This window comes from Manis javanica, chromosome 1 (assembly GCF_040802235.1).
Source record: "Manis javanica isolate MJ-LG chromosome 1, MJ_LKY, whole genome shotgun sequence".
NCBI lineage: Eukaryota > Metazoa > Chordata > Mammalia > Pholidota > Manidae > Manis > Manis javanica.
The window spans coordinates 74,321,985-74,346,499 of record NC_133156.1 but is presented as its reverse complement, the minus strand read 5'-3'; the positions used below and the strand labels follow the sequence as shown (position 1 = coordinate 74,346,499).

At 37.4% G+C, this 24,515-nt stretch overlaps 1 protein-coding gene across 1 annotated transcript in view; it reads right to left on the bottom strand.

Moving 5' to 3' along the window:
* The window catches only part of LIX1 (limb and CNS expressed 1), a 53,600-nt gene extending 31,264 nt beyond the window's left edge, over positions 1-22,336 (bottom strand). Inside the window, exons 1-2 of the mRNA XM_017651920.3 lie at positions 21,379-22,336; positions 2,921-3,084 (exon numbers count right to left, since the gene is read on the bottom strand). Coding sequence (XP_017507409.1) covers positions 2,921-3,084; positions 21,379-21,460 — 246 coding nt within the window. The 5' untranslated portion in view covers positions 21,461-22,336. The remainder of the gene's footprint in view (positions 1-2,920; positions 3,085-21,378) is intronic.
* Between the last annotated feature and the right edge of the window lie 2,179 nt (positions 22,337-24,515).

The following is a 24,515-nucleotide window of genomic DNA, read 5'->3' as shown; positions in this document are numbered from 1 at the left end:
TCTAATTTGGCAATCATATTTTAAATTTCTTGTTCCTTGCTTGCTCCTTTTTTCTTAACTGTTTTAAGAAAAAATATCCTACAATTTTCTAAGGATACTCATTGTAATCCTCTAATGATCTCTGCTGCTTGAATTATTTCCATTTTTTGTTTGTTTAATTGAAATATAATTGATAGATATTATAATGGTTTCAGGTATGCAACATAGTGATTCAACAATTATATACATTACTAAATGCCCTCCATGATAATTGTAGCTCACATGTGTCAACATACAAAGGCATTACAATATTTTGACTCTATTTTCAATGCTGTACTTTCATCCCTGTGACTAATTTATTAATTGGAAGTTTGTACCTATTTATCTCCTTCACCTGTTTCATCCATCCCCCACTGCCCTCCCTAATGACAACCACAAGTCTATTCTCTGTGTTTATGAATCTATTTCTGTTTTGTTTGTTCATTTGTTGTGTTTTTTAGGTTTTCCATGTAAGTAAAATTATGAGGTATTTGTCTTTTTCTGACTTATTTCACTGAGCAAAATGCCCTCTAGATCCATTCATGTTGTCACAAATGGCAAGATTTCATTCTTTTTTATGGCTGAGTAATATTCCATTGTAGATATGTCCTACATCATTTTTAATCCATTCATCTATTGATGGACACTTAGGTTATTTCTGTATCTTGACTCTTGTAAATAATGCTGCAACAAACATAGAAATGCATGTATCTTTCAGGATTAGTGGTTTTGTTTTCTTTGGGTAAATTCCAAGAAGTAGAATTACTGGAACATATGGTATTTCTATTTTAGTTTTTTGAGAAACTGCCACACTGCTTTCCACATGGCTACACCAATTTACATTCCCACCAACAGTGTACAAGATTTTCCTTTTCTCCATATCCCCACCTCTTGTTATTTCTTGTCTTATCTGGTTTTTATTTATTTGTTTATTTGCTTGACTTGGCCTTTTCTCTTTTGCTTTGATTTTCCTCAAATGTTTGGTGATCACTAAGTCCATTGACATTCATGTATAAAGAAATAGATTCATTTAGGCAGCTGGCGAGACCCTGCTCTGTGAGTAGCTCTCTTTCCCTAAGGAGGTCTCCCCTGAATGGGAAGTCTGATGCGAACTCTGTATGAGTGAACAGACTTCACCTTAGGCTGCTCAATGATGGCCCTGCAGGTTCATGTGGATTAGGGAATCCTTTCCTCAGTTGCTGCCTTTCTTCCCCCTTCTCTCCCCCTCATCCACTCCTAAGTGGTTAGGGTTATATCAAGCTCTGTTTGGAGGCTTCTAGACCCACTTTCAAATCATCCTCATCAGGTAACTCATTTTCATTAATCAGAGGTCAAAATCCACTGCTGACCATTGCTCAAGGTAGGAGAAAGCAAGACCTCATTGGCTGTCTGAATCAGAAGTTTTGAAAGCACTTCTTTAAATAGCCTTAAAATTACCCCCTACAACTGCCAGAGTAATCTTTCTGAAACACATTTGAATATCTCTCTCCAGTTCAGAAGACTTTAGGGGTTCTGATTTTATATAGAATAAAACCTGATCTCCTTTGTAAAGCATGCATATCCCTTCTGGCTTGATGTGAGTTCCTAATCATCAGATCCCACTGTTTCCCTGCCATAGGCACACCTAGGCTCCCTAATTTCTGAAAATGCTTGTGATTTTTTCTTGCTCCATGCCTTTGCATACACCGTTCCCTCAACTGAAAATGTCATCTCCCCTTTACCAACTGGCAAAGATATACTCAGCTACACATCTTAGCTCATGACTGCATTCCCTGTGAATCCTTCATAACTTCCCCTAGGCAGAGATAGGTTCATGACTTGCTTTATGAAAACTATAGCCTCTAGGTGTCAAAGCTAAGAGAGAAACTTGAATGCCTGTGTGTTTCACATTTTACATAAACTATAAATGAGGCATTTTTGCCAGTTATTAAAAATTCAGAGAGAGTTTACTATACTAGGGAGGTACTTATATTGGTGACTGGTAAACTGAGAAGGTCCTCCCTTTATGCTTTCATTGACCCTCAATTATAACTCTATGTAATTACTAAATTTTTTTGTTTGTACATTGATTTCCTCAAGGTCTGAACCATATCTCATTACTTGGCTCAATGCTTGATATTTCCTGGTCACTCAATGAGTATTTGTTACACACACTGGATAACCAGATGTTGATGGTTAATTCAGGGAAACATTTTTGTGTGAATAGCTGTACAACTAGAAATATATCATCATTTACACCCATCATAATATAATAAAGATTTAACCAGTTAGAACAGTCTTTATAATAACTATCAAAACAACACTTGAAATATCTAGTTTGTACCACATAAACACATTGCATGAATATCTAAGATGACTCCTGACCAACCTTGTGTTTATTATTACTCATCTTAAAGCCAGGGAAATCAAGAAGTTAAATAAGTTTCCCAAGGATATACAGTTATACAGAGGCACAGCTTGTGCTTATCACAGGTGCCTGAATCCAGACCTGAGTCTCAACCTTTACTGTTGGCTCATGCTTTGGTGTGGAGAAGATTGATTAGTATTTGATTACAAAATTCATGAAATTGGAGACTTTCTACTGAGGGAAGGACTTCCCTAAAGTCCTCCTATTCTTTAAGGTTTATTCCAAAATATTTTGCAGGAAAAAGGCAGTAGCTATCAGGCTGATAAAATGCCATAAAATTCATTTTCCATAAAGAAATATCAGAGGATACTCTAATATAACACACTTCCATTTTAAAAATTGGAGCATCTGACCAATTTTCCTGCTTATATAATGGAATATGGCACAACTTTTTTCACTATAACCAAGAAAACTTATAATGTTACCATTTAATAAAAAGGCTTACTCATATTAACCCAATTAGCTTTCAATGACCAGCTTATAGTTGCTTCTTACCTGAAAGTTGCCAAAACAGCTTCCTCCTGGGAGGGTCACATAACTCACAAAGGGAGGTCCAGGAGATGGCAATGACTCATAGACTACCACACCTTCACTTGAGAATATAGCCCTCTGTTGCTGCTTGCTTTCCCAAAATTCCTGTAACATTGACACAACATTCACTGAAAAAGACAAGAAATATAATCAGTTATTAAGGATCCATATACCCTGGCAAAAACAGAATTTTAGTTGCAGGCTGGATTGTGTAATATGTCATTTCTAGTTTTAGCAGAACAGGTATGTATATGGAAACAGGAAATGATATTTAACACAAATGTGTTTTTTTTATGAGTATGGCTCGAGTGGTTTGGTACCCTAATTCTAATAACATTGCAGCATGTTAAATTTACTTTATAATTTTTAATATTAAATTAAAAAATCTCATTCTCCATCTTTGAAAATTTGCCTTAGTAAACTTTGTCCAGAGCTATGGTTATCCATGGCCTCTGCTCCAATTTCTTATAGCTCCTTAAACATGCAAAGTGAAAGCCTAATTTGGAGGTAAAGATGTAAACAATGTAATTTTAATTGGGACTCACCTATTATAAGATTTAAGAGGAGAAAGGTGAAAGAAGAAAACTCTTTTATGCTCCTCTCCACTACAATCTAAAGGAAAATGAAAGGCAACTATAATAAGTGGAGGCTGGGAAAAGCCCGAAGTGAAACTAAGAACATGGAGACCTTGTTAAGGCCCACGTCTGTTAGACGACTTCAGAAAATATAGTAATGGCTATAGCCATGTGTTTTGGATTAAATGACCTGTGATAGCCTGCAGAAGTTCCAGATCAAATTAGGTTGGTTTGTTTATCCTGTACTGCAAATTGAATTGTGGAAATTAACAAGGATAATAGAATTGTAGAGTCAAAGGAGATCTTACAGGTCATGCAGGCAAAGCTCTGCCTAATGAAGGAATTCCTTGAACAACACTACTGACAGCTTCCCATCTGGCTTGTGCCAGAAAACAGGAAGGACCTGGTACTTGGCACATCTTGAGGCAGCCTGTTTAAACTGTTAATGATTCTAACTGTGAAAAGGTCCTTTTTGGGAGTGAGCTGGAATGTGCTTTCCTGTAAGGTTCATGCAAATAGTCTGCTTCTCATTTCTGGGGCCTCACAGAAGTTTATCCCCTTATCCACATGGGAGCCCACCACATATTTGAAGGCAATGTTGGACATCAGTTGTTTTTGCCTCCCTGGCATGTTATTCCCCCTTTTGTGGGAATAGCACAAAGGTTTTCCTTAAAGAACAATCTTCCCTTCAGTCATGTCTTCTCCAGGGCCAAATGGTGGGGATTTGATCAAAGTCAAGTCATTTAGAGTCAATGAGTCCAGGACTTTTGTTGGAAATGTTAGAAGTTTAGATTCTCCTTTTTCACGAGGGTTGCTGGGGGTATAGGAGGTAAGTGTGGTGCTACTATTCAAGCAAGGAGGAAACATGGCTGAGAAGAAGGCCGACATAGAGAAGGGCAGACCAAAGAGATGGAGAAAGACTAAGTTCTGATGACATAGTTTGAGCCCCTGAACCAACTCATTTGCCTTTACTTTTAACCATTTTGAACTGCGGTCTCTCACTTGCTTATGAAAATATACTAATACAATCAACTCTCAGAATTCCTCAACTTCTAGATTAAATAATTTTTGTTCTTTCAAACATTCTTTTTGTAACCTGGTTTCCCTACCCTTTGGCAGTCTCTTTAACACATTCCTGGATATACTTCAAAATGCTGGGCTTTGATATTTTTCAGGCAATCAGGAGACAAAAACATTGCACAACTACCTTTTAAGCCATTCACTAGAGCACCTAGCTTCTTGACCTCTGGATGCATCTAGAGGGTATTATGCTCAGTGAAGTAAGTTAGGAGGAGAAAGACAAATACTGTATGATTTCACTTATTTATGGAATATAAGAACAAAGTAAAACAGAATGAACAGAACAACAGAAGGTCACTGATCAACTTCACAGTATGCAGTTCAGGCAAATTCTCAAGACACCTAAGGAACTGAAAGCATGTGTACATTTAAAAACTGCCGTGTTTTAAAGAAGTGTTTTGGGAGAGAAACTGGGAAAATGTAAAACTTTCAGAAGAGAAAATAAAATTAATCAAATAAAATACATGTTGAAGTGGTCAAAGTGAGATTGGTTATTACAGACTTTTTTCATTCATTCAAAAATATTTGAAATATCTTCTACCAGTTGATGTAACTCAAAGTAGAATTAAAACTTTTTTTTCTAAACTGTGTTTCTGCTCCCTTTCTTCCCCTGTCTTCCATCTCTAAGAAAAACTAGGATTTTTGAGCTGCTGACTTGTGTTTCTACTTGGTTTTGATTTCCAATGCCACTGAGATGTCTTGAAGATTAAAGCCTAAAACCAAAGCCAGTGGCCTGTTCTGATAGTCAGCAAGACACATTAGCTTGCTATTTTAAGTTGGTTCATTGTTGAATGATGTTCACCTAATAACTGGAGTAGAAAGATGAAGACTCACGATTAGCTAGGTAAAATGAACACAAGAATTTTGGCATGTAAAGCTATGAGATTAAAGAGTTCAAAGGTATGTACTAAGAAAAATTTATGTGTGAATAAAAGTAGCTTTCAAATTTTTCATTCTGCAACCTTGCAGGACTTCTTTGATGGTCCTATGTATGTCATCACCTCTAAAGAGTGAAACATCTGTACATGCACACACGCAATCCATCTTTCTATCTCTATCTCCTCTTGTCGACTAGAAAACCAGATGAATGGAGTGCAGAGGGAAGAAGGCCAGCTTGCTATTTGTAGTTCCAAAGATCGGAGCTTTAGAGGATGCTCTATTTATGAAACACATGCTCCTTTATTTCTTTTTGAGTATAACAACAAGGTTCATGGACAATGTCAAAGAAAATGCAAGCAGAGGGTCAAGTACTGCTGAAGAAAACCACCTATGTTTGAGGATGGGCCTCACTACACATTTTAGTCTCTATCTGCAGTTGCACCTTCAGTGCCCAGCTAATGAACCTGCCTTCCACATTACCAAACAAACTTGGCATGTGATATCCTCCCTTACATCTAGTGACCCATGTGCACAAGTGGCCAGCTCCACCTTATTTTCTCCAGCTTCAAATTAATTTGTCATTTCTGGGCATTGTTCTATTAGTCATTCTCTTGGCCTCCTATTTTTAAATGTTTCCTCTTTACTCCTTCTCAGCAGCCATAAGTATACTCAAGACCATGAATAAATGAATAAATTAATAAGTCAATCAGTTAAATGAAATATTCAACCTTGGGACTATTTTTGGCTACTGGATATTAAAATTTTTCCCATTTTAGCCAAGCTGCTAGAAAGAATATGTTACATTACTATTTCTTTTTCCTTATCTTCCATTCATTTTTAACCCACCATAACCTGGCTTTCCTCTACATTATTTCACTGAAACTACTTTGGCAAATATCACCAATTCCTAATTTTCAGTTGTTATTTATTTGACCCCTAACTGTGTTTGACACAGCTGATCAATTTCTCCTAGAGACTCTCATATCTCTAGGCTTTTTTGATAGTATTTTTCCTGACTCTGCTTTTCTATTTCCATAAATTTTTCTCAGTCTCTTGTCTAAGTTTCTTCCTCCACTCACTGTGCATGTTGATTTGCATGAGAATCTTGTTCTTGTCTTTTCTGTTCTCCTTGAATGATGGGACCTATCTCCATGACTCCATCTACCATAAAATACACTGAGAGTAAACTGGTGCAGCCACTGTGAAAAGCAGTAGGAAGGTTCCACAAAAAACTAAAAATAGAAATACCATTTGACCTAGTAATTCCACTCCTAGGAATTTACCTGAAGAAAACAAAATCCCTGAACTGAAAAGATATATGCACCCCTATGTTTATCACTGCATTATTTACAATAGCCAAGATATGGAAGAAACCTAAGTGTCCATCAAGAGATGAATGGATAAAGAAGATGTGGTACATATATACAATGGAATATTATTCAGCCACGAAAAGAAAAAAAAATCCTGCTATTTGCAACAACATGGATGCATCTAGAGGGTATTATGCTCAGTGAAGTAAGTCAGGAGGAGAAAGACAAATACTGTATGATTTCACTTATTTATGGAATATAAGAACAAATTAAAACAGAATGAACAGAACAACAGTGGACTCATAGACACTGAGAAGTGACTAGTGGTTACCATGGGGGAGGGGCTGGGGAGAGTGGGAAGGAAGCGGGAGGGGGATAAAGGAGCACAAAAATTCTCAAGTTGGTCATGGGTACAGTAGTACAGCATGGAGAATATAGTCAATGATTCTGTAATATCTTTCTATGTTGATAGATAGTAACTTTACCAGTGGGGGTTGTCGCGTGCCCTGTCCTCGCCGGCAAGAACAGCACGCAACAACAGCAGGATTCTTCTGCAGAAAGCTTTATTCTTCAGCTCTTTGTGAAACAAATGAGTTGGGCAGGACCCAGAGGGGAAGGAGAGGCTTGCTTATATAGTTCTCATGCTCTGACCTGGTTGGTGCGGCTCCATATGCCTTATTAGCATAACCATTTGGTGGGTCTCATTGGTCCTTATGCCAAGGCGCAATTAGCATGTAGTTTAGTGGTGTGGGATGATTTGTCATTAGGAAGTTCGGGGCCTTCCGGCTGCCCTGCATTGGGCGCTATTTTCTGAGCGTGGCTGCCAACATCGGGTGAGGATTTAATAATATGTGTAACTGTTGAACCACTGTGTTGTATACATGAAACTAATATAAGACTATATCAATAATAAAAAAGTAAAAGATGCTCAGGGTACAGTCAGACAGCTACTAAGTCTTAGACCTGGGATTTTTAACCTAGTTCTGTCTCTGCTTTTGTTCACCTTGAGACACTCCCTTATTTTAATGGAATTTAAGTTGTTTTCATGTTTGTCTACCTCTAGTAGAACTAGTGCTTTTTAGAGGAAGAATTAATTTTTTCCAACATCTGAACATAGTAGGAGTATAATAAATATTTGTTGCATGTTTGAATGTCATGAAAAATGTGCTACATTTGTGAGGCTGTTAGTAGGGGAGACATAGGAGACTCTCTGCAAGAATTACTTCACCTACCTTTTCCCAGGGGATACTTGTTCTTGACAAAGTCAAAGAAAGCAAAGATCAATATTTGTGTTTTTTCATGCAAGTGATATGACATGTTTCCAGCTTGGAACTGCAATCTATTTCCATGTGAACAGGTATCTAGATGATCAATCTTCAGCCAATACATTGTCTGGTTTAGGCAATGGTGTAAACACTCTTTGATTGTGTGCCTCAGAGGGGATGGTGACTGGTCTTCCCATTCCAGCACTTTATTTCAAAGAAAGATGGCCAAAGGAGAGACCACAAGAGGAACAAGAGGAAATGACAAAAGACTGAGGAGGGGTGTGAAACAGACTTCCTGGGAAGAGGGGCATAAGCAGAAGTCAAGGTCAAGTCTTTCTGCCTGATTGTGCTCTACTCAGATGAGGAACACATCCTTTTTAGTCACGCATTATTTCTCTCAAAGTTTAGTAAAGTTCTTTTTGAAAAGGTTCTACTTTGTCTCAATGGAAAGTTTAAAAAAGGACTTTATTGACATCCAGGACAAAGATAAATTGGTCATCCTTATTTAACCTGGACACCAGACATGAGAGAGGTAGTGAATCCTTAGCTGGAGACCCAGAGAAAGCAGATGGGTACCAATCTGGCTTACACTGGAGTCAGGAAAGCTGAGTAACCCTCTTAGTTCACAGTTTAACACTCATGGGTCATCCATTGGTGTTGCCTTTTTCAGTGTAATGGAAGTCTAACTGATAAATTAAAGAAATAGAATATCGAATGGCTGATGTTAGAGGTATTAGAGGTATGGGAAGAAGCAGGAGAATTGTGGGGAGATCCTAGGAACAATAGCATGAAATCCAGTTCTTGTTATGACTTCTATTAGTTCATAACAAGGAGGGTAAAGGAAGCAATCTAACCTCTGAATTGACTCTGCACCCAAACTTTGCAAACAATTCCATGGCTTTCTCAGACACAAGAGAATGACTCATATGGACTGGATTTTTACCGTCCTCTACTCTACTCCTCCAACCCCAATTCATATGTTGAAGCCCTAACCCCCACAAGATGGGATTGGGGGGTGGGGCCTTGTGAGGTAATTATGTTTAGAGCTGTCATGGGGGTGGAGTTCCCATGATGGTATCAGTGCCCTCATGAGGACAAAGGAGACACCGGAGCTTCCGTTCTTGGCCACGAGGATACAGCAAGAAGGCAGCCTTCTGCAAGCCAGGAGGAGGGCTCTTGCTGATAGCTGAATCTGCTGGCAATTTGATCTTGGAGTTTCCCAGAACTGTGGGAAATAAATGTCTGTTGTTTAAGCCACCCAGTCTATAGAATTTTGTTACAGTAGTCCAAGCTGAATAACACAAACCTCTTCAGCAGTTTTGAGTATTTGTGCCTCAACGAGACAATTAGCTATAGACATTAGTGAAGCTACTTTCTTCCTTACTGTGTTTTGAAATATGAACATGACAGTTTTCAGAGTGGTAATTACATCTCCAAGCAAGCTTTTCATTTGAGGTTTTCATTTTCCCCTTCCTCTAGTTTTCTTTTCTATTGTAAAGTTCAGCATGGAGGCTTTTACAGAAGGCAGTTGACCAGTGAAGACATCTGGTGGAATACCTTGACCAACTAACCCTTGACCCTTCTCTAGCAGAAATCCTCATCAGCTTCAGCAAATGCAGGGTCTTTACTTGTCCCTGAATATACACTGCTTATTTTTCACCTGTGCCTTGCTTCAAGTTCCTCCTCCTACCTTGAGTGTTGTTTCTGTTCCTCTCCTGTATTGTCCAGTTTACTCCCATACTTCAGAGGAAATACCATTTCCTCCATCATACCTTACGCAGTTATTCATGTGGGTTCCAGCCCACGTGGATCTCCTTTTCTGAGTTCTTACTCCATTAGTGGCCCTGTGTTTTAGCACCTAATCTTTTCAGAACCATGCTAATGAGATGGATATAGTGTGCCTGGCTAAATTTATCAAGACGAACTTGGCTGGACTTCCTCTTGGCCAGAAGAATGAAATGCCTTGTGATAATAATTCGTCTTACAGTTTTTTGTTATTTAACTTACAGCAGACTGTGAGGTTCTAGAGGGCAAGGACTCTGGTTCGTCTTCTTTGTAGCCTCCTTCATATCTAGCATAGGGCTATTCACCTAGAAGCAGTTGTTGCATTCATTCGGAATCTGAGAAAGCTCTATGTATCTGATAGAGTGCAATTGAATGAATACGTAGAAGGTAAGTAAAGTTGTTATGATTCATGGAGAGGTCAAGACTTCCTTTTAGTATAGGAGGTTTCACATATGAACCACTGTGGAACCCACATGACATGAATGTGGTGGTGACAGCCATGCCTCACCTGCATATGGTGAAGCAGGTGCAGAAAGATGAAATCTGGTCAGAGTAGACACATGATTGCTAGTTGCTTGCTAGCTAGGGCTTTCTTTACATTTATAATAACTAGAGTTTAGGAAAACCTGGAATGGGGATGGTAAGTACTTTTTTCTTACAGTGCCAACTTTAATCCATTTATGTTGACTTCCTGAGCACTGTGTTGTAAAGAAATTAAAAGTAGTTTCTGGGACCAGTGGAATAGAACACCATAATTAACCAACAATGTGGCACTGCAGTGGTCTGTCTGGTGACCCTGACCTTGACATATGGAGTAAAAAAGTTCAAAACAGGCCTTCCCATAAAGATTTATAATTTGGTTGTAGAAATAATATATGTATAATATAATCAGTGAACAAAATATGAGAGTGCTACATTGTAGAACAGATTTTTTTTTTTAGAACAGAGATTTTTTAAAGGAATATTTAAAATTTAAAAATTTATGGCACAATAATTAAATCAATATATGGGGAAAAATAGATGAATGTGGGCTGAAAAGGTCAGGAAAAACCTGCATAAAAGGAGGGCCTAAGTGGAGCCACCTCAGAGGAGACTTAGACCAGGATGGGAAAGGGAGGGAAGGTGTGCTCCTGAGAGTAAGGGTGGCACTTGACAAAAAGCGAAAAACAATGCCTCAGCTGAGGAATTGTGTAAGGGAGCAGTAGTAAAGGGAGACATTAGGAAAGGGGTATGATTGGACAAAAGACAGGTAAAGGGGATTTAGCTTCTCTTAATAATTGAAATCATCATCCTGGTGCCCCAGCTGTACCCAAGTGGGAAAGGCAGGAGCACAAGTCCCTCATCCACTGTTCTTGCTTAGGGTGCTGTTCTGCTTATGGTGGCTCCATCCATGATGAGAATGGGCCCAGACCCTTGGAGAGAAGTGCAGTTGCTCTTTTGCATCTGGGTGAGACCAAGAAGAATGTTTCTCTGGGAGGAGCTTGGACAGAAAAATCTTTGAGAAGCAGGTAGGAACTGAAGCAAGTAAGAGAGTGATCCTTCTGTAGCCTGCAAAGAGCACAGAGCCCCTTCACAGAAGGATATTAATACCTGGAGTCTCAGAGGTCTTTTACCCTGAAGATTCAGAGCTTGTCATTTTCACAGATTGGACATGATGGAGATGCCAATAGGGACATATGATCCATGTTTTCATGTGGGAATTCTGAGATGTAGAGGATATAATTGCCCCATGGATCATAGACTATGTTACAGAAGAGTCCTCAAATATAGGCACTTGGTTCAAACACAGTAAAATGTGTACTGCATCTGTCTCTCCACCTTGTATCAACAGGCAGGCAGTTTACTTAGTAGTTAAAAGAAAGCATGAGCTCTGGAGCCAGAATGTCTGGTTTTAAATCTTGTCTCTACCACTGTAAGATACCTACCTAACTACTCCATTTCTACTGTAAAATGTAGTACTTACATCACAGGGGTGCTGTAAGGTTTAAAATGGAAATGTTCAGAATAAAGCTTTACACATAGTAAGCACTAGAGTATTAACTATTATTATTTGTGGTTAGAAAAGGTGCAGGAAGAAAGGAAAAGGCATGATTATATGTTTGCATATTGTGTCTTTGAAACTGAGTGTTCTTGGCTTGGAAACCATATCATTAAATATTCTAAAAATAGTCTGCAAGTCTGAAAATTCTCTAATTGTACACATCGTGCTATTTAACTTACTTCCAAAATATTTAAAGAGTTCAGAGATGGAAAAGAGAAAGCTCTTTTGATATCATTCACTGGTAAAGTGAAAACTTCATTATAGCCAGAAAATAAATGGGTGAAATGCTACATGTCTCAAAATTGGAGACATTGATGTTTGTCCTAATTTTTCACTTTCTAAGAGATGCTGAAGGTAATAGACCTGCTCTTAGCAAAAACTACAGAGAGGAGCTAACTTTCATTTTATATTAATGTTTAATGACTGCTTATGCTTCAGGAAAGTAGAAACATTATAGTCCATTGCCCATTTCAATTACCTAATAAAGGTCCTGCATGGAAGACAGTCTTTGGTTGCAAAAAGGGATCTTAAGAGTATGTTATTAGTCTATCAGAAAAAAGGAACCAATTTCTTTATGCCTTAAATGAGAAAAAATTTAGCTAGGTAAATTTTCCCTTGCCAAAAACAATTAAAGACAAATTGGAAAGGCTACCATTTAAGGATAAATCATTAAAAAGCTTTCAAGATGATTAATGTATTTTCAAATTGAATCTCTGCCTCCAAACAGATGGATTTATGTTATATAATATTTTAATATAATTTAATTAAATTAGCCTTAGCAGGTGATTTTAAAATAAAGTAAACTAGAGTTTTCTATGCTAGCAATTCAATCACATACACGTGTTCTTGCCAAATGTGATTTCCTAGTTTTGTTGAAAAACAGGAAAAGGACCCCCAAAGAATTTAAGGGGCAAACTCAAGGCATGATGCCAATTTGCCATTCAGGCAAAATGGTCTGCAAAATGGGGTACCTTTGGGTGTTATGCTTTGCTTGGTAAACTCCAGGACGCTGACCAACAGAGCCATCTGTCTAATTGTGTATAACCATCCTCAGGCTTTGCCAAGTTTTGACAAGGCCAATGGAATGTTGCTGACACAGCCTGTGTGTAAGGTATAACATGTAGGAATCTTGGGCCCCTTTTCCTTGTGAATAGACACTCTTTCAAAGGTAGCCACAGCCACACAGCAGGACTGAGACAGCTCAGAGTTTTGCTTTGTTCTCAGCAGAGGGACCTTCTTTTAGTAATGCTCCAGAGTCATAACTTAGCTCCTTCATCAGCTGGGGAGCTGGTTAGGTTTTTTCTTTTATTTGCTTTTCCTCTCTTCTGGTCTGGTCCCCATCCTCTACCCTGATCCCTTTTCCAGGGGGAATTATGATTCTTGGGGTTGTTTTACAAAGTTAACCTCTTGAAAGATTGCCCAAAATATGCAAAAGTGTATCTTTTTTGTTTGTTTAATTTTCACCTTTAGAATTTAAAATTGCTGAATTGTCAATCATTTGGGGGGAGATTTAAGTAACACTTCTTTTTTATATCTTCAGAAGTACAGGGTAATTTTTTTAAGAAGTCAGGTGGGAGAGAATATGAAGGAGCAAGAGGGAAATACAAAGACAAGTTAAAATAAAAGGTCATCAAGTATTCCAGAATCAAACAGCAGCAGTGGCATGCCTGAGTTCCCATGTGTGGTGTACATGTGCACTGCAGGTCAGACGATGTCATCTAATCACAAAAGCTATATAAAATAAAAACCTGATGTAATCTATTTAACCAGTCAGAAAGTATGTATCTTTCCCATGTTCCACTGGGCATTGACATTGCACAGACTTGAGACTTTGCAGGATTGTTAATTTTAGATAACCAATCAACAAAGGATCAAAAAAAAAAAAAGTAAACACTGGTTGCTTTACTGACCAGTTCCATATAGTTAAAAGGATCAAACTTGTACAAATGAGGCTTAGGTGTATAATGTATCATCCCTGGAAATATAAAAAAGCCCCTCACTACCCTGCCACAGCTATCTCACTAGGGTTTATGTACAAGGTACAGACAGAGTCTGGCCCTAAAGAGCAAGGTGCACAGCCTTTGGTGACCCACAGTTGAGGGCAGACTTTGAAGATGAATATAAGAATTGGCAATCTAAATCCCTGGACCATGTGTTATATGGGGTGATTTGGGTTGCTCTACAAGGCTGCCCCGAGGCATTGCTCTGGGGAAGTTGCCTGTGGTGGCTGTGTTTATTTTCAGAACCTCTTCTTCTTCCATGTTTCCTCCTGTCTTATCTGGCTGTCAACTTAATTGTGCATGCAATTAGGTTATGATTAAGGTTTCAGTGGATGATGGCTTAGAAGGTCTCAGTACAATTCATTTCATCATAAAGGAGAACACCTGATGGTGGGAAAAATCTTTTTGTGAGGGAGAAAACCAATCAGCAGCCAAAACACCTCAGTTGTGCACCTTTTGAGTGCCTGGCCCTGTGGCAATGCGCATGGAAGTGCAAGGTATGGCTTTGCCCTCCTGGGACTTCCAACTTAAGTGTTGTCAAAAACATGCCCGTGAAGCTAGAGCCCCTAAAGCAGAGCCACATAAGAGAATGTAAACTACATAGTACGGGCCATAAATGCCAAAGGAGTGGTGACTAAATGATGGGATCCTACAGCTGCCTAAAGGGATGAGATCAAAATAGGGATCAACTGAATATCATCACAGCAGGGAAATAAAAAGCACAAAACCGTAATTCAATCAGCATTCCATGGACACCACAGAGAGAATATAGAGAACTCAGGGGGTGTAATAATTGTCTATTTTGTCAATATTAAACTTTCAGTAGGATTCTTCTCCCCCCCACTTTTAAAATAGCATTGTTTTAACTACTTTGACAGACTAAACTTACATAAGCATTTAAACATGGAGGAAAAGAAATAAGAGCCTTTGGGGTTAAGACTTCAATATGAAATGTATTAAATAAAGAAGATTCTTTTATGAAAGGCTCCTAAAGTTGTCTTACATTTCTTAAATCAATCTGTAGCACATAATCAGTAAAACCGTATCATTTAAACAGAAAAATCCTAACTTAGAAACTCACCCTTGTGCAGCTGTATCCTATTATGGGCTGTAACTTAACACATGAGTTTCAGAAGTTGTTAAAGTTGAGCTCAGGCTAACAAATCTTAACTGTAAAAAAAAAAAATGGCCTAAAGTGAGATGAGACACCAACCATGAATACGCACCAGACTTGATCAGAAGATGGTGTCAATCATATATTAAGAAATAAATGTTTTATAACAGATGTGGGCATTAAGTGATCAAGAAGCCACTTATTTTTTTCCATTTTGAAAAATTTTGCCTTGGAGTTGAGACATTCAATGTACTAAATGTATATTTACAGAAAAACGAAGAAGAGAACTGTACTTATGTCACTGATAGCTGAACTGAAATCTGCATTTTTCTCTTAGTATAAATTCAAATAGTTGCATCTTGTAATAAATAAAGTAAAATTAGCATTTAAATAGGCTTCATTCAGTAGGATGAAGAACATCCACAGTTTAGATGCTAAAATTATCAGAGTTCAAATTATTGTAATTAAATGCAGTCATTAATCCAAAATAAACTAGTGAGCAGTGGAGGTTGCTTTTTTAACCATATTCTTTCAGGCACACTTTATATTGTGGAATGCTATGCAATATGTTTAAGGATTTTACTGCACAAGTATCTTTATTCCTTACAACCTTTCAGTGAAATGCAAGAACCATAAATGTATCATCAAATTTATAGATTACAGGTAATTATACTAAAGAGCACGGGGATGGAGAAAAGACTTGCCTTAAGGATTTTGCTCTCTTCCATTGCATGATTACTGAGATATTTGTAATAGCTTTAAAATCTGGTCCTTTTTTTCCAAAATGTAAAGACATATTTTTTGAAGTATTCACCTGATATACATAAAACTTCTCATGCACAAAAATATTTCCCCAAATGGAAGAGTTAACGCACCTCAAATATATGAGAAATTTAACTGGGCAAAATTTAGTAAAGGTTCCATTTGATTTTTTTCATTATAAAATTTAGGGGAACATATTAGTGAAGTATAACATGTCAATTTATAAATCAGTGCTAGAAACCAACACATTCTCATGGCATCAATGACAAATAAGATAGCTTTTTAACAATCTATTTGAGAAAATTTGCCTCAGTTTTGGCCTTCAGTTAGTGAATGTGATTACTCCCTATTTTATATTCACAAATCTTGCATCTTGCCTGAATGGGCAAAAAAATTATTGCTTTAAAAAGATGCAATTTTCCCCAACTTAGTATCCAGAAGTGTACCTCCAACAGATGTCAATATAACCTTTTCCCCAGTACAATGTAAGGCCATAAACTTCCAGAACTAATCTAGGATCATTGTTAACCCCTGTACTTCAGTGTGACTCCACATGCCTTCTCAGCCTTCTCCAAATGCAACATTCTTATATTTCCTGATCTGCCTTTGGACAAGCTGTTCTCTCTCTTCAAAAATGCCCCTTCTTACCATTCTGTCACCCTCCTATTCAGAAGTTACTATGTAAGGGGTTCCTTCCACACTCCCAGAAGTGTTCATTTCTATCCTTCCTTGGTTTTCCTAACAGATACTGCCTTGACAGAATGAATAACATGGTCATGTAACACCTCTGAGGGCCCATGTCTTGTGGTGGCTAAAGGTGAGGAGTCAGAGGATAGAATTTGAATCTTGGCTCTGTTAATTACTAGCTGTGTGACCTTAGGCAAGTCACTTTAACCTCCATGATCCTCAGTTCTCTCACCTATAAATAATAATAGTGCCTACATTACTGGCTTGCTGTGAAAAATAAATGTTCCTAACATAGGACCTGTCATCACATGATAAAGACTTGACATTCCAGTATTACTATGGATGGGTGAAGAGCACAAAGATGGCAGATGAGCATATTATGCTCAAGTAATTTGAAGAGTTAACTCTTGGAGTAGTATCTGAAAGTGCAGCCCTCTTGAAATCATGTGGTGATTCCTTTGAGAAAGCATGTGAGAAACTATCAAATAGTGGCAAATCAATAGTAAATTCACACACACACTCTCAAAAAAGCTGACAGGGGCTGCTTTTAGGATAGTTCATCTTTGGTTATGACACACGAAAGGAAATTAGTTGTTGCACAAAGCCAAGAACAGAAAGCAACGTGGAGATACACCTTAATTTCTCTGCAAAAAGATCCTGTTTGGTGGTATGGAGACTCTCAGTGCTGCCTGTTACAAGTGGAGACATTTAGGAAGTGGAGAACAGTCCAGGGTTAGTTAAGATGAGTAAACTTCAAATTTACTTAAAATGTCTTCCCATTATTTTTCACTTAAAATGTGAAATAGGGAAAAGGGAAAAAAATGTTATGGAATCCATTTTCTACCATGAAAGAAAATATAAAACAAATCACAACTATTTCCAGATGAACACCTTGTCTAAAACAAATGAGAGATTTAATGCATTACAAAATGACACTTGGAGGGTCTTCTTGGCTGAAAAAATTCAAACTTTATTCCCTTAAATGAATGTAAGTATCCCCATGTGCATTGGTCTCAGACCAGAAAACTCTGGGTGCTTTTCCTAACCAACTTGAAGAGAAAATTCAATTTACTATTATTTGTTTTTAAACAAATCGAAAGCCAACAGAGGGCAGCAAATTAATCTAACGGTCACTGACATCCCCTGTATTAATGTGTTACTGAAGAATGAAGAAAGAAAAAACTGCCTTTGCATTTGTAGAAGAGAAATTTAGAAAAACACTCAGAGTGGTTTTTTTTATGCTCCTTTGTTCAACTGTGGTGAATTTAAAAAATTCTCGTATTGGCTTTTCATCTTGCAGGAAAGCAAGGTAGCAATTTTCCTTAAGGAATTGGCAGTGATGTGCTCAAGTGCTTAGACCTTGCCTTCCTTAGACCTTGGCAGGAAGAGGCTGTACTGGGGTGGAGGAAGAGTAGCCAGGAGTGCCTAAGAGGAGAGAAGATGCTCAAAACCTGCCATTCCGGGCTGAGGGCAGCTTTTTACAGACTGCATAAAACAGTAGTGTGGTGATAGGAACTCATGGGTTTGCCAAAGAAAACGAATCCACGTGCTAAATTCTGGCATGTGCATGATAGGTTGTCAAGGTATGGCATAGCCACTAGGCAGATTTCTAATCTCCTGCTCCAGAAAGTTACCCTATACCCATTTACTCCATGAGGATAGTGAGTGGTTGGATATTTTGATGTTATTAAGACTCCTGGTAAAGAAATTTGCAATTTGGCTTACTTTCATTTAGTTATTTTTTACACTAGCAACACCTGAAGGGAGAGGATCAGTAGTTCAATACTCACATCTATTAAGCCATTCACATCACACTTGTATAGTGTTGGCCCATTCTTGGGTAAGCAGGCAGTGCTATCTGATCAAATTCAGGTTTTGTGTTAATACAGGAAACACATAAAGTAGGATACTTCTTTGTTTTGCCACATAAAAGAGTTCCTGCAAAGGTCTTGGTGACAGAACGTAATACATGCTTCATTTTAACCTTTTTTCTATTTTATTCTCTCTGCTAAGATGTAAACAATTGCTGGGATTTAGTTCAGCTTAAAAAGTGGGCCATATACAATTAATATACAATAAAGGAGCCATGGATATATAATGGGTAAATGGCAGCCTTGTCAACAAATGGTATTGGGAAAACTGGACAGCTACATGTAAGAGAATGAAATGGGATTATTGTCTAACTACATATGTAAAAGTAAACTTGAAATGGATCAAACACCTGAATGTAAGTCATGAAACCATAAAACTCAGAGTAGAAAACATAGGCAAAAATCTCTTGAATATAAACATGAGAAACTTTTTCCTGAATGCATCTCCTCAGGCAAGGGAAACAAAAGCAAAAATGAACAAATGGGACTAAATCAAACTAAAAAGCTCCTGTACAGCAAAGGACACTATCAGCAGAACAAAAAGGTATCCTACAGTATGGGAGAATATATCTGTAAATGACTTATCCAATAAGAGGTTAACATCCAAAATTTATAAAGAGCTCACATGTCTCAACAGCCAAAAAACAAATAACCAACTAAAAAATGGGCAGAGGATCTCAACAGACACTCCTACAAAGAAGAAATTTGGATGGCCAACAGGCACATGAAAAGATGCTCCACATTCCTAATCATCAGGGAAATGCAAATTAAAACCACAATGATATATCACCTCACACCAGTTAAGATGGCCAACATTCAAAAGACAAGAAACAAATGCTGGTGAGGATGCCGAGAAAGGGGAACCCTCCTACACTGTTGGTGGGAATGTAAATTAGTTCAATCATTGTGGAAAGCAAAATGAAGGTTCCTAAAAAAACTAAAAATAGAAGTGCCATTGACCCAGTAATTCCACTCCTAGGAATTTACCCAAAGAAAACAAGATCCCTGATTCAAAAAGGCGTAAGCACCTCTATGTTTATCACAGCACTATTTACAATAGCCAAGATATGGAAGCAACCTGTGTCTATCAGTAGATGAATGGATAAAGAAGAGGTAGTACATATACACAATGGAATATTATTCAGCCATAAAAAAGAAAGCAAGTCCCACCATTTGCAACAACATGGATGGAGGTAGGAGGTATTATGCTCAGTGAAATAAGCCAGGTGGAGAAAGACAAGTACCAAACAATTTTCCTCATTTGTGGAGTATAACAACAAAGCAAAACTGAAGGAATAAAACAGCAGTGGACTCAGACTCCAAGAAGGGACTAGTAGTTACCAGAGGGAAGGGGTTGGGGTGGGTGAGGAGGGAGGGAGAAGGGGATTAAGGGACATTATAATTAGCACTCACAATATAGGTAGGTTACAGAGAAGGCAGTATAGCACAGAGAAGACAAGTAATAACTCTAAAGCATCTTAGTACACTGATTGACAGTGACTGAGATGGTGTGTGGTGGAGGTGGGGGGACTTGATAATATGGGTGAATGTTGAAACCACAATGTTGCTCATGTGAAACCTTCGTAAGATTGTATATTAATGATACCTTAAAAAAAAGTGGGTCATATAATTTCAGATTTAACTTCTTAAATTCACAATGAACTCAGTGAAAGATTTCCTCTTTCTTTTTACTGCTTCCACTATCTCAATGCTCAGCATAAGAGCCCTGGTCCTATCCAATTTACCCAAAGCTTTGGGCAGGTCAAGAGCCCTTTCCCCTTCACTAGTGAATTCAGCACTATTGTAAGAGACAGACATTCTTTCCTTCCCTTTTCACTTAAAGAAACACACCTGAATAGACTACAGACTAGATTGGGAGAGGGAGTGATTTTTATGATTTTTATTAGTTCTAACATAGTTATTGACACATGCTTGAAGACAATTTCTTAAAGAAAGAGAGTGGTGGTGGTCAGAAGGGGCAGAAATTAAGAAAGGGCTTTCACTTTATGCCTTGGAGGGCAGATTGTTTACACTTTAATTTCTAAGAAAATTCTATAGAATAAAATGGCTTAAAATTTCTTTTCCTTTATCACACATATGAGAAATATAAACTAAAAGGACATCTGGAAACTGACATTATTCAGCAATCAGAAAGCAAAAATCCAAACCATTGATGTTTTGATCAAGACAATCATAACGAGATTCACAAAGAAGAAAGCTGTAACCTATTGAAGTAAAAAAAAAAAATCCATATGCATTTTACCTTTTGGGCAGTTGCACAGCAAAGTTCTATTTCAGAAGCCCTTTGTAATATGAAACCCACTGTAGATAAGATACAACTCAAAGATAGTCTGTTTTGCAGCAGCAGGAAATCAAATTGGTTCCAGAAACGAAGTTACATGACAAATGGTTTAATAGTATTTCTAGAATTGGAAAGCTTGATTGAATTATTTTTCACAATCATTTAAAAAAAGCTTTTGAAATAACTGCCATGGGCAGATTTTTTTGAGGAGAGGATGTTGCAGAGGTAGAAGACATCTAATTTCATTGGCCTGTTAACTAACATGTTATAATTTGTTATCAAAATTTATGAGCTCAGTGATTTATTAACTTTTGTTTGTCACAATAGTTTTCAGACACTTTATTTAACATAGCTAATACATGTTATGGAGGATTAAACAGTTTAATATCTTTTATCATCATATTCAAGTTATTTTTAATTTTAATCTTAGTACCAATCAACCCTGCTTTATTTAAAAAAGCCTCTGAAAAAGTTCATTTAGTCTTAGGCGAGTCTTAGATTTTAGGAGAGATCTCGTAACGGTCAGCAACTGACGGTTCTGTCAGTAACACTGACAGAAAAACCTAGCAACTAATACCCATAGGTGAAATGAAATCATTCTCCTGACTGAAGTCAGGAACAAGTTAAATATCACTTAGACCACAGTACACGACTACAGAGATTTAGGAGAAATCATACTTAAATAGGATGTGACTAGACAGTTAGGACTAGTTTCTAAAATAGTCGAAAAACTTTTCCCTTCAGTACTTACAGTCTTTGAAGACTAGAGCTGGGTCTCTGTGAGGCAAGACTTGGGCAATGATGTGTCTCAGGGATTCCAAGGTTCTGTCCATCTTGGGTCTGCTGTGCGAGCCTGCTGCACAGTGTCCTCATGCCTGAATTCTTGCAGTTCTGGACTGAATTTGTGCAGCTCATTGATGCACAGGATTACCAAAGAATCCCTTTTAACATCTGCCAATCAGACATTTCCCAGAATCTAAAGACCCCTCAGGGGCCCTCCTCTCAGGCTCACTTATCTTTGTTGTATGCTGAGCTAATTAGCTCTAAAGGCTGGCTGACAGGCGAGTTCCCATTGCTTCCTTCTGTTAAACACACCCACCTACAGGCTAGCTGGGGAAGCTCGCTAATCATTGGAAAAGCTTTCCTCTCCAACCAGATTTTGCTTGAACAGTGTGCAGCTTTGACTTGGGTATTTCTTTTGGTCCCCCTTCTTCAAATGTGCTGTCTTCAGGTATACAGAATCTAGAAGGTTATTTTGCAAGAAAATTTCATTAGTAACAAAGGACATTCAGGCTCAGGTCTTCTAGCTCAGAATCAGTATACTCTTAAGTAATTCTTTGATAAAGAAGTGTTAGAAGGATTGTGGATGTAGCAGGGCCCAGATTATGCCTTCTTTTTGAATTCAGGAGCATCATTTTGGGAACTAACCTTTAAATTTTTCCTCCAACCCAAAATATACTCATTTCTGATGGACAGTGGCAAGTAAAACCATCACAGACTGTCTTCTGGTTTGCCTGGGAATATTTGTTTCTCTACTTATCCTTCAAGACAAATCATTTTCAAGACTGACTTTAATGAATTCTGGTATCATTCACTTCTTTTCATTTCATGATAATTCTATTAAAACTTTCGGGAGAAACAAAAATATATTTTTCAAAAGAATATGGGTAGTTATTAAAGGATCTTAAGAAAACAGATTCTTTTTTCTACCTGTATCCTACACCACTCACAACATTGTCAAGCAGTTGGGCCACAGAATACATAAATGTAAGTCATGGGATTCCTTTGTGGTAATAAAGATTTATGCCAGATATAAAATAATTGATTTTAATGTCTGTAACCTCTGTTAGTTGTTGAAGGCTTCTTGGACTTCCTTACTTAAAAATATTTTTCCAGGGTGGGCACAAGAGATTGCTATACAATATTTTTTCCTATTTTCAGATTCCATAATTAATGTTGTATTATATGATTAACTTAAACCAGCCATTTTAAGACCATGTAAAAATAAAATGTTTTCCATGTGATCAGCTTTTTCAACTAGTTGATAGAAGATGGACTTCATGAAAGCAAACAGCAGGAATGGAGCTGTAATAATGATTCCTATTATGACTATCACGTAGCCAATGCCCACAAGGAGTATATGCCTTGAACAACAGAAACAAAGATGTTATTATAAAAAAAGAACTTGAAAGAGCACTTCATGTTGAGACATTTATTTAGGGTCTCAAAGTATATTTTACATGGATTGTACCAAATAGGAAATTGTCAATGTTCTGCCATCCAGAAGTTTATAATTTAAAAGGTATACTAGATGGTTTATAGACAAAAAATATTATACATTATCTGAACACAAAGCATAAATGAATGCAGGTATTTTCAATGTGATTTTGAACTGGAAACCAAGATTTTTAAGGTTCCCATTAGAGAAACAGGAAAAGTAATACGGAATTCTCCAAGACTGATAATATAAAAACAAAAATTAGAAGTGGCTGATGCTGAGATTGCAACTAGTAAGTTAACTTTTTATGGGCTTAAACTTAATTCCAGTAGTACATAAAAATGTTGTTCTTCAGTGCAGAGGGAACACTGAATTTGGGATTAGTAAAACCTAGGATTTGATTTTTGTTATCTGTATAACTCTGAAGAAGACACTCATCTTCTCTGGCTTAGAGTCCTCATCTACAAAATTAGGGGCTTGGGCTGGGTGCTTTCCTTCAGATCTAACCTCTGTGATTGTATGGCTCAATTACAAATGAGCACAAATATCATCACACATTTTCTAGCCTTCTAGAAAGTCATATATTTATTTCCGAAAACCCGGACTGGTCTTTAGAAATCACTTCTATTCCCATAGTCAGCTCATATCCATTTGACAATATGAGAGACACAAATTAATAGGGTGAATTCAAAATTACCATTAATGGTAACTAAAATGAAAGTTAAGAATTTATTATTAAAACTGATCTTCAATGTCTACAAGATTTTTCTAAAGATGGCAAACAGTGAACATCTGCTTAGGAAACCAAAACAGCTTTGCAAAGGTAATGTCATAAAACTGTCATGATCTTCAATGAGTTATATTTTAAGAAGTGAAAAAATTCTAGAAAAGTGGATTATGCAATATTCCAATTGGATAGTATAATTTCTTCTTTCTGATTAGGCCAAGTCCTTCAATTAGAAGTTTTCTGAAACCTTTGCTAATACATTTCTTCCTTGTCTGCCCATAATGACTTCTAAACCTTAAAATGCTATTACAAGACGTTCTGGCAAAACAACTCAGCAGTTTCTTACCATTCTCTCTTTGATGTAGAAAGCACATGATGGAGATGAGAGTCTCAGAAACCCCTGTACAGTGTGTCTATTTTAATACAGATTCTACAGTTCACATTCAGATTTCACTGTCAATCTCAACTATCTGTAGGCATATGCCAAAAGCAAAATTAAAGTTTTGAAACAAGGGAAGATGATTACAGTGAAAATCCAAATAATGTTTTTACAAATCCTGTTAGAGTATGACTCAGATATATGAGAAATGGTATCCAACTGATGTATGCAGTGATCAAAACTTATCATCCACTAGTAAGAGAGGAAGGCAAGACCACATTTATCAAACTCCCAGGGAGTACACAACTCATTAGAAGATGAGAAATCAAGACGGTATACTTTGAACCATTTCATGCACAAAGCAGCAGAAAAGTCTATGGAACAATAATTTTTGCTGGTAAGAAAAAGAAAAATTTATTCCTATCATTCCAGTAGTATTTTTGTTGTTAAAAAGTTCGTTACAGGTACAGAAATGATAAGGAGGCAGGGGTCACCAGTTGAAATAACATCCAGAATATTAGAAAACATAATAAATGCATCAAAGAACCATCTTTAGTTAAAAAC